Source organism: Neopsephotus bourkii, unplaced genomic scaffold (genome assembly GCF_033783945.1).
Source record: "Neopsephotus bourkii isolate Nb327-2 ecotype Australia unplaced genomic scaffold, CSIRO-AGI_Nbou_v1 NB_1735, whole genome shotgun sequence".
In the NCBI taxonomy this organism is placed as follows: Eukaryota; Metazoa; Chordata; class Aves; order Psittaciformes; family Psittacidae; genus Neopsephotus; species Neopsephotus bourkii.
The window spans coordinates 94,477-108,763 of record NW_026902209.1 but is presented as its reverse complement, the minus strand read 5'-3'; the positions used below and the strand labels follow the sequence as shown (position 1 = coordinate 108,763).

General features: G+C 35.9%; 1 protein-coding gene across 1 annotated transcript in view; it reads right to left on the bottom strand.

The window, feature by feature from the left end:
- The window catches only part of CFAP46 (cilia and flagella associated protein 46), a 75,302-nt gene that overhangs the window by 38,926 nt on the left and 22,089 nt on the right, over positions 1–14,287 (bottom strand). The window contains exons 11-20 of the mRNA XM_061376770.1: positions 13,491–13,614; positions 12,483–12,616; positions 9,554–9,705; positions 8,911–9,044; positions 7,194–7,406; positions 5,805–6,015; positions 5,316–5,465; positions 4,527–4,634; positions 3,514–3,695; positions 1,487–1,618 (exon numbers count right to left, since the gene is read on the bottom strand). Of these exons, the coding sequence (XP_061232754.1) occupies positions 1,487–1,618; positions 3,514–3,695; positions 4,527–4,634; positions 5,316–5,465; positions 5,805–6,015; positions 7,194–7,406; positions 8,911–9,044; positions 9,554–9,705; positions 12,483–12,616; positions 13,491–13,614 (1,540 nt within the window). The remainder of the gene's footprint in view (positions 1–1,486; positions 1,619–3,513; positions 3,696–4,526; positions 4,635–5,315; positions 5,466–5,804; positions 6,016–7,193; positions 7,407–8,910; positions 9,045–9,553; positions 9,706–12,482; positions 12,617–13,490; positions 13,615–14,287) is intronic.

The window sequence follows — 14,287 nt, the reverse complement described above, 5'->3', positions numbered from 1 at the left end:
TTTTCCCTCCCCAGGTGGGATCAAAGAATCAAAGGAATGTAAAACTCATTGGTTGAGATAAGAACAGTTTAACAACTAAAGTACAATATACTAATACTACAACTACTAATGATAACAATAAGGGAAATAACAAGAGGAGAGAATATAAAACTAAAATGGGAAAGGAAAAAAACACTAACCAGCAGTGATGCACAATACAATCACTCAGCTTCCATGGACTGATACTCAGCCTGACCCAAGCAGAAATCAGTGCAGTGCGTGACAGACTGAAAAATCCTTGATCAGGGCAAGTGCTACTGGGGAACACCTAAATCTTTGGTGTGTTACCAGTGTTATTCCCAAAATAAAGCAGAAACACAGCACTGCACCAGCTACTAGGGAGAGAATTAACTCAATCCCAGCTGAAACAGGACAAGAATGGACAGAAGAAAGAAAGTACTACGATGTTAACAGCCTCACACTGGCTAGCACACGTTCATTTTCTAAGAGTTCTAATTACCTACTTTTGCTCATTAATTTATTTTTTACAAATAGCAAAGAATCAATACTGAATTCACACATCATCTACGTATCACCTTCCGCACATTCAGGATTTAAAGCAAACTTTCCACTTTGGTTTCACAGCATACAATTCACAATATTGACATCATGCTCTCCAACAGTGGAGACTGAAGATTGGTTGAGGAGTAGCTTTGCTGAAAATGATGTGGGGTCTAGGTGAACAGCAAACAGAAAACCAGCCAGCAGTGTGCTCTGGCAACAACAGCCAAGAGCATCCTGAGCTGTATTAACAGGAACATACAACAGACTGGGAGAATTATCACTCTTTAAGTCAGCACTCTTTAGACCACATCTAGACTACTGCATTCATTTCTAGGTCACCCAACATATGCCAGATGTGGACAAACTACAACAAGCTCAGCGGAGGGGCATCAAGATCATTCAGGGACTGCAGCACTTGCCTTGAGAAGAGAGATTGAGAGTTCAGGGTTAGTTCAGCATGGAGAAGAGTTGGCTTTGGAGGACGTAAGGAGAAGTTTCTTAATAACCTAACAAAGTTATTGAGAAGCAGCAGCAAGATTCTTCATAGTGGATGGCAGGACAAGAAGGAATGGGCTTAAGTTGAAATAAGAAAGATTCAGAGTGTTTATAAGCAGAAACTTTTCCCCCATGAGTACAGTTAAGAAGTGGAACAGTGGAACCCCCAGTGGAACCCCCAGAGGCTGTTCTGTCACCATGCCTGGAGGGTTTCAAGATCAATAAAGCCCTGGGCTGGTCCTGCTTTAAGCAGGAGTTTGGACTAGACCCCTTCTGAGATCCCTTCTGACCGGATTTTCTAATGACCTTGTGACATTACAAGATCAGCTATGTGGAAGTACTTGATAAATTTACCAACTGTAAACATCTTTCAAATCCTTTGTTAAGCATTTCAACTGTAGATCCCCAAATCTGTTTTGTATTAGTCTTCTCTCAAAATAAAACATACCAGGCACTCTGAACAAAGGCTTTTGATGCTTCTACATGCAAATGTTTTCTTCCAGGCAAATTTTCCATTATACTCTTCCCTTTTATACAGGCAGTAGTGCTCAACATTTCTTGTCTCGCTCTGTTACCAGGCCTGAATAAAGGCAAATAATTCAAGAAGCGTTAGTCTTACAATGTAAGAACATGCCAGTTCCTATTAATGATGATTTCAAGTTGTTACTAAATAGATGTCCCTAGCTTTAGAAGTTACAAATGCTGCTACTGACTTTTCTTTTAAAATCAGAAGGCATTTGAAAACCTGAGCATTTTGTGAAAAGATATCAGAAATATCTTTTTCATCACTTTAATGATGATAACTTTGAAATAAGATTAAAAAAATCATCTTTATTTAGCAAGAGGAGAAAACACAGTTGGAGTTTTCTCCCCATTATGGACTATTGTACAACAAAGAAAGTATTAATCCAAACTCAAACTTACTTGGCAAGCAATTAAAAACAGAAATAGGAAAAATTAGACAATTTTTATACTTTCTTTTGCAATTGGTCTCACTTATGTCTGGTAAAGTAAGCACGAGCCTCTGGAGAAATTGATTTGGGGCATATTCTACAAAATTTAAAAGAATGTAGATTTCAGCCCCAGAGTAAATTTTAAAATGACTAACTAAATAAATGTGGTAACTTTCGTTAATACTGATTTTATACAAAAAGAAGTAATACAATTTGCAAGACTTCTTTTTAATGCCTTGGTTACAGTGTGCAACCATATACAGAAATATATGGTATCTCTACCCTGGAGTGAGAACCCTCATGTAGTTATGACTTGTGTCCACAAGAGGACATGACTGTTCTACTGTACAAGCTATCAGCAACCAAAAAAAAGTTAAATATTTAACTCCTTTGTCCTCAAGTTGTGCTTTACCATGGGAAGACAAAATTTATCTTCCATTTCTCTGGAAACAGCCTTGACAATCCATGACTACATTTCTTGTCAAAGAACCAGGCATTTTATTATTCACTAGTTTGCAGATTGCTAGATATTCTGCAAGTTATTTTCTCAATTTCTGTAATGTTCTGAAACTAGGTATTTCTTACTAAGTTATCTTACTTGGTTTCACATCATTTTCCCATGTAGCAAATGTGTTTTTGAGAATTACTTTTCAGAGAGAAAAATGAGCAGCAAGTTACATTCAGCGGTCCACATGTTTATTTCAAACTTCGTACATTCCAAAAAATTGTTACTAAGTGGGGTTGATTCCTTCCACTTTTGATAAAATTACATTCTGGTTTTCCAGGAGATTGTATTAAAAAGACCAGAAGGATTAAAGGATATCACCTCCACCAACAGATTCTTTTATATACAGATCATTTTATTTTTTTTCCTTTGAGATCAAAATTTATATTATTAGTTAAGTAAGATACTGGACTTTTGAAGAAATTCGCCCACATGCATAGGTGGTAATAAAGACCATAAAGACTACCTGACACCAGAGCCTGGAATACAGTAGCTCTCTCACTGTCATTCACAGCTCCATCTTGTTCATGAGCTGTGTAGACCTCTTCTGTATTAAAACCAGCTCAGGACAGCCACAATCTGCATCAGCAGAAGCATTAGAGTCAGCTACTTTTTGCTAGGAAATTATGAAAGTCTGAAAAGACCATGATTGCCAGAGACCATTTCAGAAAAGCAATGCTCCCCCGGAAGACTGTCAAATGCATGTGTGTATGACCTGTTGATTCACTTGGATAACAAAATTCACATACCTTTGTGAACTGGGTCTGAAGCCACAACCTGGATCACACACTGCCTTTTACTCAGGCTATGATGCAGAGCTAAAACATCATCTGCAGTACCTAAGTAACTGATACTGACAGAGGCCGCAGAAATAGGAAAATTTTGCTTTCACCTCTAACTGTATAGTTTAATAAAAAAGATTCTTTCGCTTTTAATTATGTGATCAGGTGCATTTACCCTTTCTTCAAAACTTAGTTCAAGTATACCACGGTATCATGCAAAATTCCATGTACTTACATTTCACATTTCTTAGCATCTCTATCATGGAAAATGTTCTCATCTGATTGCAAGATCCTTTTGGAACAAGTCATCACTGTTTCATAGTCATGTGATACATATGCAAAATATGTAAATCGTGCCAGTGTCTGCAGTTCCACCAAGGAATCTGACCAACTGCATTCCAAAGCCGATTTCACTAACTAGGGGAAAAAAATCCAAGCAACAAACAAATTAAAAAAAAAAAAAGTGTTCTTTTCTACAGCACTTACATGGTTACAGCTGTACCTTCCACACAACCCACCTGCACAGAGAACAAGTACAGGAGAAAACAATCTAGAAAACTGAGGTCACAAGAACATTCAAAATATACAGCAGAGAAGCATTGTTCACCTTGTAGCAAGTATTATACTAGTGCATGTACATCTAGCTGCAAGTGTGCATGCCATTTGACCAGCAATATCTGTCAGTACTTATCACATCTTCAGTCTTCTGAAAATCAGTAGAAAAAGACTTCCGAAATTCAGAGCCCCTTTTAGTTAAGCCAAATATAAGACTGAGAGATAGCACTGTTCTTACAATAACAGTGTTTCATGCATAGTTTCATTATAGGATCCTCTTTGCTCCTTTTGCTTTTGCAATAATAATAATGCAAAAATAAAATACCAATTATGAATATTGTTAATAAATTGGTAAAACTGAAGCTACTACAGTACTGCTCTCCAAAACTAAGCCATTGAAGCTAAAGCTAACTCATAATATTTGGCATAAATCTGTAAACCAACTTACTACAATTAGATACCAACATATTTATTTATATATATATTTATCTGTTCATAAGGAACAGATCCTAGTCTGGAGAAAAAAGGACAATGTCACCAGATTCCTAGATAAATGGGGAAATACATCTTAAGTCTTTTAAGAAAGCTCTCTACAGAAGGTAGAAATTAATTTTGCCTCCACCTAAAACTGAAACTGAAAAAACATTGATACTATGCAATTTCTTAGAAGTCGAGAGTTAATAAAATAAATACCTGAGGTAAGCTAGGAACAGTGAAATCCATGAGACCCAAGCCATTACACGAATACATTTCCAGACCAACAAGAATTCTTGTCATAGGATTTTGTGCTTCATCATTATTCTATGCAGAAATAAAAAGCAATACATTAACAGGTTTTGCTTTTTCAAGTAAACACTGTTAAGGAAGTTAATTAAGATGAGAAGGTAATAATAACTATGGTTGGAATCAAAAAGCAAGACCTCCTCTCTTCATTGTCTCCTTAAATGGGGGATTTTACTATTTATTTATTTTTAATTAGTATTGTGAACTCTGAATTACTAGTTTTAACATCAGAAAAAAATAGCAGCAACACAATGCAGATAAATTCATGTACCACTGAGGGATTATGGCTTTATAGTATAATAAAATAAAAGATAGGAATAAAACATTATTTAGGAACAGACCATAATAAATGTCAATATAAAATATAGATGATTTTTCTCATTTTTCACGTACCCATTTTATTATTTTCAATATATGAATTCAAACCCAACTTTGTTATACAGTCATCATATAGCAAACATTACCACAATTATTCTTGGCAGATAAAGACAGAAGGCAGAGTTAAGAAATGTAGACTCATTGATATGCCAAATGTAAAGAATTTGCTGTATTCCATAAAGATTTATGGGAACTACAGTCAAAATTTATTTTCACATTGTATTTAAATATATAGAAGATACACATTGGTAATTTCATTCATAATGAAATTAGGTTTTTCAAAGAAAAGTTTCAGCATTATGCAGGACTCCAGCAAAGTACCTCCTCCTCTGGCCCAAGTTTATGTCCAATCTGTTGCTGATTTAACTGTTTGGCTTTCACCCACGTAGCAATGATCTGCTGCTGTTCCGCAATAGGTACTGCTTCATTAGGTGCACTTCCAGTTATCACATTTAGGGCAAATTCACAAATCTGAACACCAAGAATTAAAAAAAGAGACTGAAACACAGGATAAATCTGGAAAGCTTTTTGCATGGAATATGCCATCCATTAGTTGTGTTAAAATTATTGCACATGCATGTCTAAGGTTAACAACATCTCTATAAAGTCAAACCATATAGTAAATAGAACTTCCAGTCCCCAGCTCCAATTGGTAAGGAACTTCAGCGTGCATTTGGGGAGGGCCTGTACTGCTAGAACTGTAAATGATGGTAGCTTATTTTTTGCAAAACATTTCTATCATTTAATTTATATGAATTGTAATATATGACAGCAGACCAAAGATGACTATAAAAATTGAGGGCTTTGTACCTCTAAGGCAGCTTTGATATCAGTAAGTCCACTGGGATCTACTAAAGAAGACTGGATGATATTTGCTTTTTCGTGTTTCTTTACTGAAGCTCTTCTGCTTTTGTCTGCTGCATCTTTTTTTATCATCTCAGCAAGTTTTGGATTTGGAATCCAACAAAGAATTAAGCCTCGAGCCAAAGCATTACATAACATCAGTAAAATCTCAGCACTTCTGTAGAAGAAAACAAAAATCAGCAGTGCATAATGCATCAGATCAAAGTAAAAGGAAGTAAAAAAGCTTATTACTTTCAAGCAATAAACATTACTTGAAAGTCTAGCCTTTTTAAAAAGCAAAATTATGGAAGTTACAAAATCTTTTTCCACTGTAAAAGCAGTTGAAATGGCTAAAGGTACAAAATCCCACACCAACGTTCACGAGTTTCCTTCATATTATTCCAGCTCTATCATTTCTATTTCCTCACAGAAAAACAAAACCAAACATATTCATGTCAGACAAACACATTTAAAAATATTTTTTTTTGTTAGTGGCTTGCTATGCATGAAAATAACAGCTACTTCCTAAAAAAAATCACCTAAGGCAAAGGCCTCACGTAATTCCATTTCTCTATTACACTGTGGTGACCTTCCATCAACTGCTGTAACTGCTGTGCTAGAATTACTATTTTTTTTGAGAAAACACAAAGTGAATTATGACTAAGACATTACTGCTGATACATGCTAACATAAATCTCAGCATTAATATGCAGGTACTACCAATGTTCACCTCAGCACAGAAAGTACTTTAGGTTTTGCTCCCCAATACTGTTAAAAAAGTCTGCTTTGCTGATGGCCCTGACAGTCTGCCCAGCGCTGAGGTTGCTGTCAAAAATGTGCTCCAATTTATAGCGTTTCATTCACAGTAAGACTTCAACTTGATCATCTCCTCTGTCAATCATTCTCCTATGCATTTACTATGCAACAGGATTTCTCTAAACCACAGTGGAATCTATGTTCTCATTTTTATGGTCTATTAATGTGCACATTTACCCCCTCCTTTTCACCTTGCTCTGATTAGACATATTTACAATAATATAGAGTAACGAACCATATTTACTATGTAATTCAACTTCAGAGCACATGAGAGCAAGCAAACACATTTTGAGCTCTCCTGAAAACTCATAGGCTAATCAAATTTTCCCGATTCTTTCTGACTAGCTCAACAAAATGCTATTTTACATGAACATATTGCTATTCCACAGGGAAGAGAAATTAATATTGCTTAGTATAAAGTTGAATGAAAGACAGCAATAAGTGTCATTCACAGCACAAACTGATTTAAAGTGTTTGTAAAACTATTTTTTCTGTTTTAGAAAACAAAGACCATGTTCATAACCAAACATCTAAATTTACCCATTGTGCCCAACAGTCTTGATGGCTCCAAGAAGAGTGTGCAGGTACTCAGTGATCTCCCTCTGTCTTCCTGAAGAGATAAGATGTCTATTGTAGTTTAAGATATACACCACAGCATTGTGAACAATCCAAGCTTCATTCAATTCTTCTCCTATTTTGGCTGCACGTTGGAAGTTTTCCATAGCATCCTGAGATAAGCAGTCTATCCATAAACTATAAAGTTAGTATAAAGAAGCTGTTATTCCAAAACTTCAACACTAAGAATTATATCATAAGATTAAATATGCAGCAGCACATCTTAATGGACAACAACAAAAATATAATTACTTTTCAGCTGCATTTATTAAGTCTTTCTATATTAAATTATGTTTTACTCGGATCAGAAGATGACTCAGGAAAGGAACTGGAATCAACATAAATTGAATAGTCTCTGACACTCAAATGCTATCAGCTTATAGTTCACACTTCATCCACACAGGCTTTTTAAAAGGCATGTGTGAATCCACGTAAAAGTGCTAGAAATCTTTAAATATCCACGACAGGGCTCAATTTGAATACAGACACAAGGCATTCCACACAATGTGTCTTTTTCATTTAGTAACTACATGTGTTCTTGCACTCAAAGTATCTCCAGAAGTTTTGAAATGATAGATTAATTTTTAATAGAATAAGATCTTTTTCATAGACTGTGCAATAATTTTCTTTCCAGTAACCTTTTTTTTCCTTAGTTTATTATTAAGATGTACTTTTACTTAGAAAAAGCAATATTAAAAAACACAGTCTCGAATGACCGCACAGAATTGCCACGGTTGAGTCACAGAATCAAAAGCAAAAACTGGCACAAGGCATTACTATGTCAATGGTACGAGACACAGTAGTGTCTTGTACCTGTGCTTTTTGCCTACGAGTTTTTAATTTAATTGGGTATGCCCAAAAAACAGCTTAGTAGCAAATTCTGGAACAGAATCCTCATCATCTTTGTTCCGGTAAGTTTATATTTTTTTTCCCCATTTTACTAAACATCTGCAAGCAGACAGGGTGAGAAACTTTACTTAACCTTCAGACCTAATGAACAGACTTAGGAACACAACTCTGACATCCAGCTCTTTCAGGACATGACCACTATCACAATAAGGCTAATATTAGCATGAATGTGAACAGAAGAGAGCTCAAATGCCATCTTCAGAATTCTCCCCCCTCTCTTCCTTTGAAAGAAATAATCATGTGAAAAAAACCCTGACACTTGCTATGTTCTACTCTCCCTTATTCACTTCAGTTGATTTGATGGAACAGATTGGTTTTGCAGTTCATTGTATGCATTCAGATACTCAAACATCATTATATTTATAGGAGCTATAAAGCAAGACAAAATAGGGTTTGATTTGGGGAAATACAGTTTTAAATACAGAATATAATGGTCTTAAATGTCAATACAACACAGATTTAACAGTTTTTAAGGTTGGGATACTAGTTTCAAAGAAATAAATGTTAAATGAAAATAAAATACACACTCCAAAATGAAAGCAATTGAGAGAAAATTATCTCAAAGAATTTCTTTAGATTCTTATCCTTTTCCCATTGCCACAACTACTTACAAATATGAATCATCTGGTAACAAGGAATTTTACTAAGAAGAAATAATTTTTTGCAATTATCATCTGAATATGATAATAACTGTTACAGTTCTTATGTCTTTTTATATATCAAAGAAAAGCACCTGTATGTTTTCCATTCTGGATCACTTTCAGACAGATATGAAACATATCCTGGATGACACTGACTTGCATCTTCTGGAGGTACAGCATGATCATTCAGTTCAATTCCCTGCAATCTTAATAGATGAACAGTTGCCTGGAAAGATACACAGAAACACATTTTCTATCCAGGTGATCATGGTGAAAATAAACTGTGACTTAGTGTTGTTACCTCTTCAAAAATCAGAAAATATGAAATGCTTTTTCAGATGGTGTACAGGCATGCACAACTGCATGGAATACAATGTAAAATACTTCATCGTCTCCCAACTGTCTGTAGATAATTCTACTAAATAATTCAATTTTGAAAATTATATATATATTTTTAACCATGCTGGAACTGTAAGGATCCAGAAATGTTGTGTCAAACATTTATAGTAGAATCCCTTGTAAAAATGCATTATCACCACCTGCAGTAACTATAGCTACAGTTACTTTCACAGAGTATTTTGATAAAGATGCTTCATGAAACAACTTCTTCCTTTAGCTCCTGTGGGGACAGTAATTAAACTGAAAATTCCAGTACTTTAAGATTTATACATAAAATTATACATAAAACACAGCTAAATAAAACAAATATGAATGACAGCTGTGCAATTTATTTACCTCTGCATTAATGAATCTTATTTCTGCTAATACTCTGAGTAAATCTCTTTCAAAAGAGAAGGATTTAGTAGTCAGTAATGATTCTACTGGTAAGCTGTCACCTTGACCATCATCCATCACAGTTGTAGTAGCTTTCTTCTTCTGTGCTAAAACTAAAAAGACAGAATTCCTTTATTATTACCAGGCAAATCAGAAAAAAATCACATCCATTTTAAAATGTAAAAATGTCTCCATATCCTTAAATCCACAAGACTTAACAAGTACAGATTTAAAATTGTTTCATTCACTTTTTTCATCAGTATGATCTGTTGCACTCAAAGCCTGTTCTTCTCAAGCAGTGCTGAGGTATCAGCTACCTGTGGTATTGCTGCATTTGTGCATCAACTTCAATATTTGCAGTAAATAACTTGCTCCAGTCGTAACATGCTTACTGAGGTTACATTAATGAATATAACTCATGTCCTCTAGTTCAATTTTATTGCATCAATGAAAGGAGAGTGCTGGATATTACGTAGTGGATAGAATCACAGTTTTTTTAAATCATGGATGGGTCTGACTTTCTGGCAATGTACACATCATAAGAAAGAAAAATGGCATTATTTTTCTTTTGTTTAATAATGAAGAGAAAGGAACAGAATTATTTTGATGTAAACACAAAGTAAGAGCATAAAAGCTGTCACAGTGGGTTTCCTCTACATTGCTGGCCAACGGTGGGTGTCTGAGGAAAGGCAGGATACACAAAGCTATTTTTAATCCTGGTCTACCTTTACAGTTTTTCAGAATCTGCATGCAATTTCCTGAACCAGAGCTTCGGTTTGACAATCAAGTTCAATACTCTTTGATAAATCTAACTTACCAGTCTTTCTCTAATTTTTTAACCATACTTCAATGTTCCAAAATAACCTTTTAATTTCTGTTAAAAAGTAAAGCTTTTGTTTTCTTAAAACCTCCAGTCTGATAATTTGAGTGGATTGTTCCTGGTGCCTAGACATATTCAAATTCTCCAGACAAGCCATGTTTTGTCTTTCATCTCTTTTCCAAGCTAAAGGGAAAAAAAAAGAAAGTCAAAGCAACCACGTACTCACCATGGTCATGGAAAGATCATTAATAGGAACTGGTATGTTACTTTTCTCTAACTCTAGAACATCTTGAATTAGGTGCTTTTGTTCAGGCCTGACAACCCAGCTAAGCCTCTGTAAAGGGTCTTCACAATACAACTACTTTTCCCCCTATCCTCAATATGATATATGTAAAGAAAACCTTTCATTTTTCTCACGCACTAATCTGAGAACCACTGTGTGATTTGTGTTGGAAGGGACCTTAAAGCTCACGACTTCCAACCCACTGCACTGCCAGGGGCAGGGACACCTTCCACTAGAGCAGGCTGCTCTGTCCAACCTGGCCTTGAGCACTGCCAGGGATGGGGAGCCACACCTTCTCTGGGCACCCTGTGCCAGCACCTCAGCACCCTCACAGGGAAGAGCTTCTGCCTAAGAGCTCAGCTCAGTCTCCCCTCGGGCAGGTTCAAGCCATTCCCCTTGGCCTGCCCCTACAGGCCCTTGTCCCAAGACCTTCTACAGGTTTCTTGTAGTAAAGAAAAATTAAGTGGAGCATGAAAATGAATGGTGCAACAGTTCTCAAGAGAACTCCAGCCAATCATAGCTTTCTCTCCTTGCCTTGAACATCTACAAGCCTATTCATGTTTCAAGCCTATTCATGTTTCATTTAACTGCAAGGAGCTATTTCCATAGCCAGAAACTGTCCAAAACAGACTACCTCAACTGCCTATCAAACGGAACATTGACTCCTTCATACTGACAGAAACACCTGAGTGGAAGTATGAATGGGTTTCCAGGAGACTGTTCTTGAACGTTGACCTACGGTCAGAGTTAGTGCCGTATTTCTGGTGACATTCTTCCTCTGAAAGCATCAATCAACTTCAGCAACCTCATAACAAACTTTAATTGAACCATTTGAAACACTTCTAAACAGAGATGAAGAGTGTCTTGATGCCCTGCCTACCCAGGAAAAGACACAGACAAAATTACTATTCCTGTAAACATTCAGAGTCTGAGAAAGACACCTTTACCTTGGAGATGGAAAACTTCTGAAAGAACATACCAGCTCCTATTAATGACTGGTTTGGTGCATGGCTGCCCAGAGCTCCTGGTAAGTACTTCATTTTCCCTTTAGTTTGAAAAAGAGATGAAAGATGAAACATGGCTAGTCTGGAGATACAAAATTTATGAAAGAAAACAGGCAAATTAAGCCATATTTTAAGTAGACGTTGGAAACAATCCAGAGAAAAATGTGGAAAAGTTTCAATTAACATTGGGTAGGAAAAAAAAACAACCCAGCCAACAGGATGTGCACTAGAATTACATCTATTCTTCAGGTTTTATGAACTCCCAGGCAAAAAAAAAAACACTTTAACAAGATACATGTAAGCAAGCAGCTAGTGGTTTGAAAGTGCTCTTTCACTGAGTTGAGATCTTTTTTAACATGTGTGTTTGATTTTCAGTAGATCCTCAAGAAAGAAGGCACAGACAAGGTCGGGTACCTCAGAGGACCCACTAATAAGGGAACAAAGGGTAAAAATGTTACCACATGAGCCTCATACAGAGTGACCGATAATCCATTTTCTTCAGTTTCCTCAGGTAATTAAGTATGACAGAGATGGGCAATATGGACCTAGATGACCATTAGGGAATGAACCTATTTCTTTAGACAGATAAATAAATTTCATACAAGTACTTTTCTTTCGCACCACTTCTGAAGGCAGAGCATCTTTTCAACAGAGAACGTACTGACCAACTTCTAGATCCCTTCACGGGAAGGAAAAAAATAATATTGAGTGACTTTTTCAAGTAATTCTAATAAATGAGGGAAAAGTTCCCCTTACAACATTTGGAATAATTTGTTCACTTACTTTTTGTATTAGGCTTTGCTACCTTCCTAAACAAAGTATCATCATACCAGAGACAGAATCTGCACGCTGCACGGCAGACATCCCACACATCTTCCTTACGTGCAACCTTTGCCAAATCTGCCCAAAGTCTAATTCTACCAAAGAAAAAGCATACATAAAATTACTTCATAAGCAGGATTAGCAAGATCATCGTGTCACTAATGATGGCCATCATCAGTAGAATTTTAAGTCTAATAAAAATCAATAAATGGAAGAATTCTTAGCAGGAAAGCTAACACTATTACTTTATCAATCTAAAAATAATCCCCTCAGCATATGAAGAGTGGGTCAAAATTCTTGCTTTGGATAGTAACTCAACTGAAATTTCATAATATGTGTGACACCCCTATTATCTATCTTGCAAAATAAACTAAATATTTCAAAACTGATGCTGAGAATTTCAGAAAACAAGTCTTGAAAACACGTTTGGATTTAGCATTTTTTAGAAAACAATTTTAAATTTCCTCAGAGGAATTTTTAGGGAGGAAAAAAAAAAAAAGCAAATATCTCCTTTTAAATCAAAATGATAAAACAAAACCTGTGATTTGCCCATGGATTAATCTTCCTGACTCAGAATGAACTACTTCATTTCTTTGTCAAAATGGTCTAGCATGTGATATGGTACAAGGACCTAAAACCCCACTGCAGCAAACTTTCAGTTGTTCATCAAGTTATTCAGTCTTCCAGCCTTAACCCACTCATTTTCTTTGTATTCATTTCACACCAACAGGTGATTTTGTGCATGTGAGAGACATTAGAAGCAGCAGCAGAATACAGTTACACAGAGCATGTGAATGTAATGGAGCTTTTCAGAGAAGATTAAACACATGCTTAAACGCTTTGCCAGGTCCGACTCAAGTATTCAGCCTCTTACAAGGTGCCATCAGGGTACTTAGCTGCAGTAAGAAACTTCCCAGTTAGACACTTCTACACAAGATGGAAGAGACACTTCTTGACTATAGGAATTACCTCTCTCTGTCATTTCCACTTCTCAGGTGTTTCAAATGTTCATCAACTTTCTCCACACTTTTAATATGATGCTGTGCTTTAGCACAGAGGTAGCTTATTTGACTCCTACTTTCACCTGAGGAAACTTAGAAAAGACAAAAGAATTTGAGGTAAATTTTAAGTACAAGATATTAAAAAATCCACATGAAGGGTATGCATTTTGATTCATAACTGGTTTCTGAAACACATAAAATCCAGCACTTTTTTAAGCTCTTCAAGCTTTCCCCAAACCAACCAACTAAAATGAAAAACAACCACATCAGCATGAATTCTGTTTTTTCTGTATGTTCAGATATAGTTGTCCATACAAAAACTGATTTATCCTTGTTTGGTCCTCAAATATCTCACGTACACCTCTTTTCTGACAGGACATGCATTGCTCTAAAGAGCCTCAGTCAAGAGTAAAGGGATGGAGTTAATACATACAGTTCACGCTCATGCTGAATTTTAAGTACACTTAACTAATCAAACACATTTTCAATCAATATTAAAGCTTGTTTTTCTGTTTTAATTTGAGAATACTGACTTTGGGTTTACTTCATCAACAAGATACCGGGCAAAAATACTAAACAAAGATATTAGCAACACAGAATAATGATACAAGGGAAGAAGAAGCTGGCTTGCTGAGGTAGAAAATCACTTCAGTGGTACAGATACATCAAAAAGAGGTATTTTTTTGCATGTAATGACATAGAAGAGATGCTTTGCATTAGAACACAAGTAACTTTGATGTGACTGGGAAATTCAATGAGTTTGGG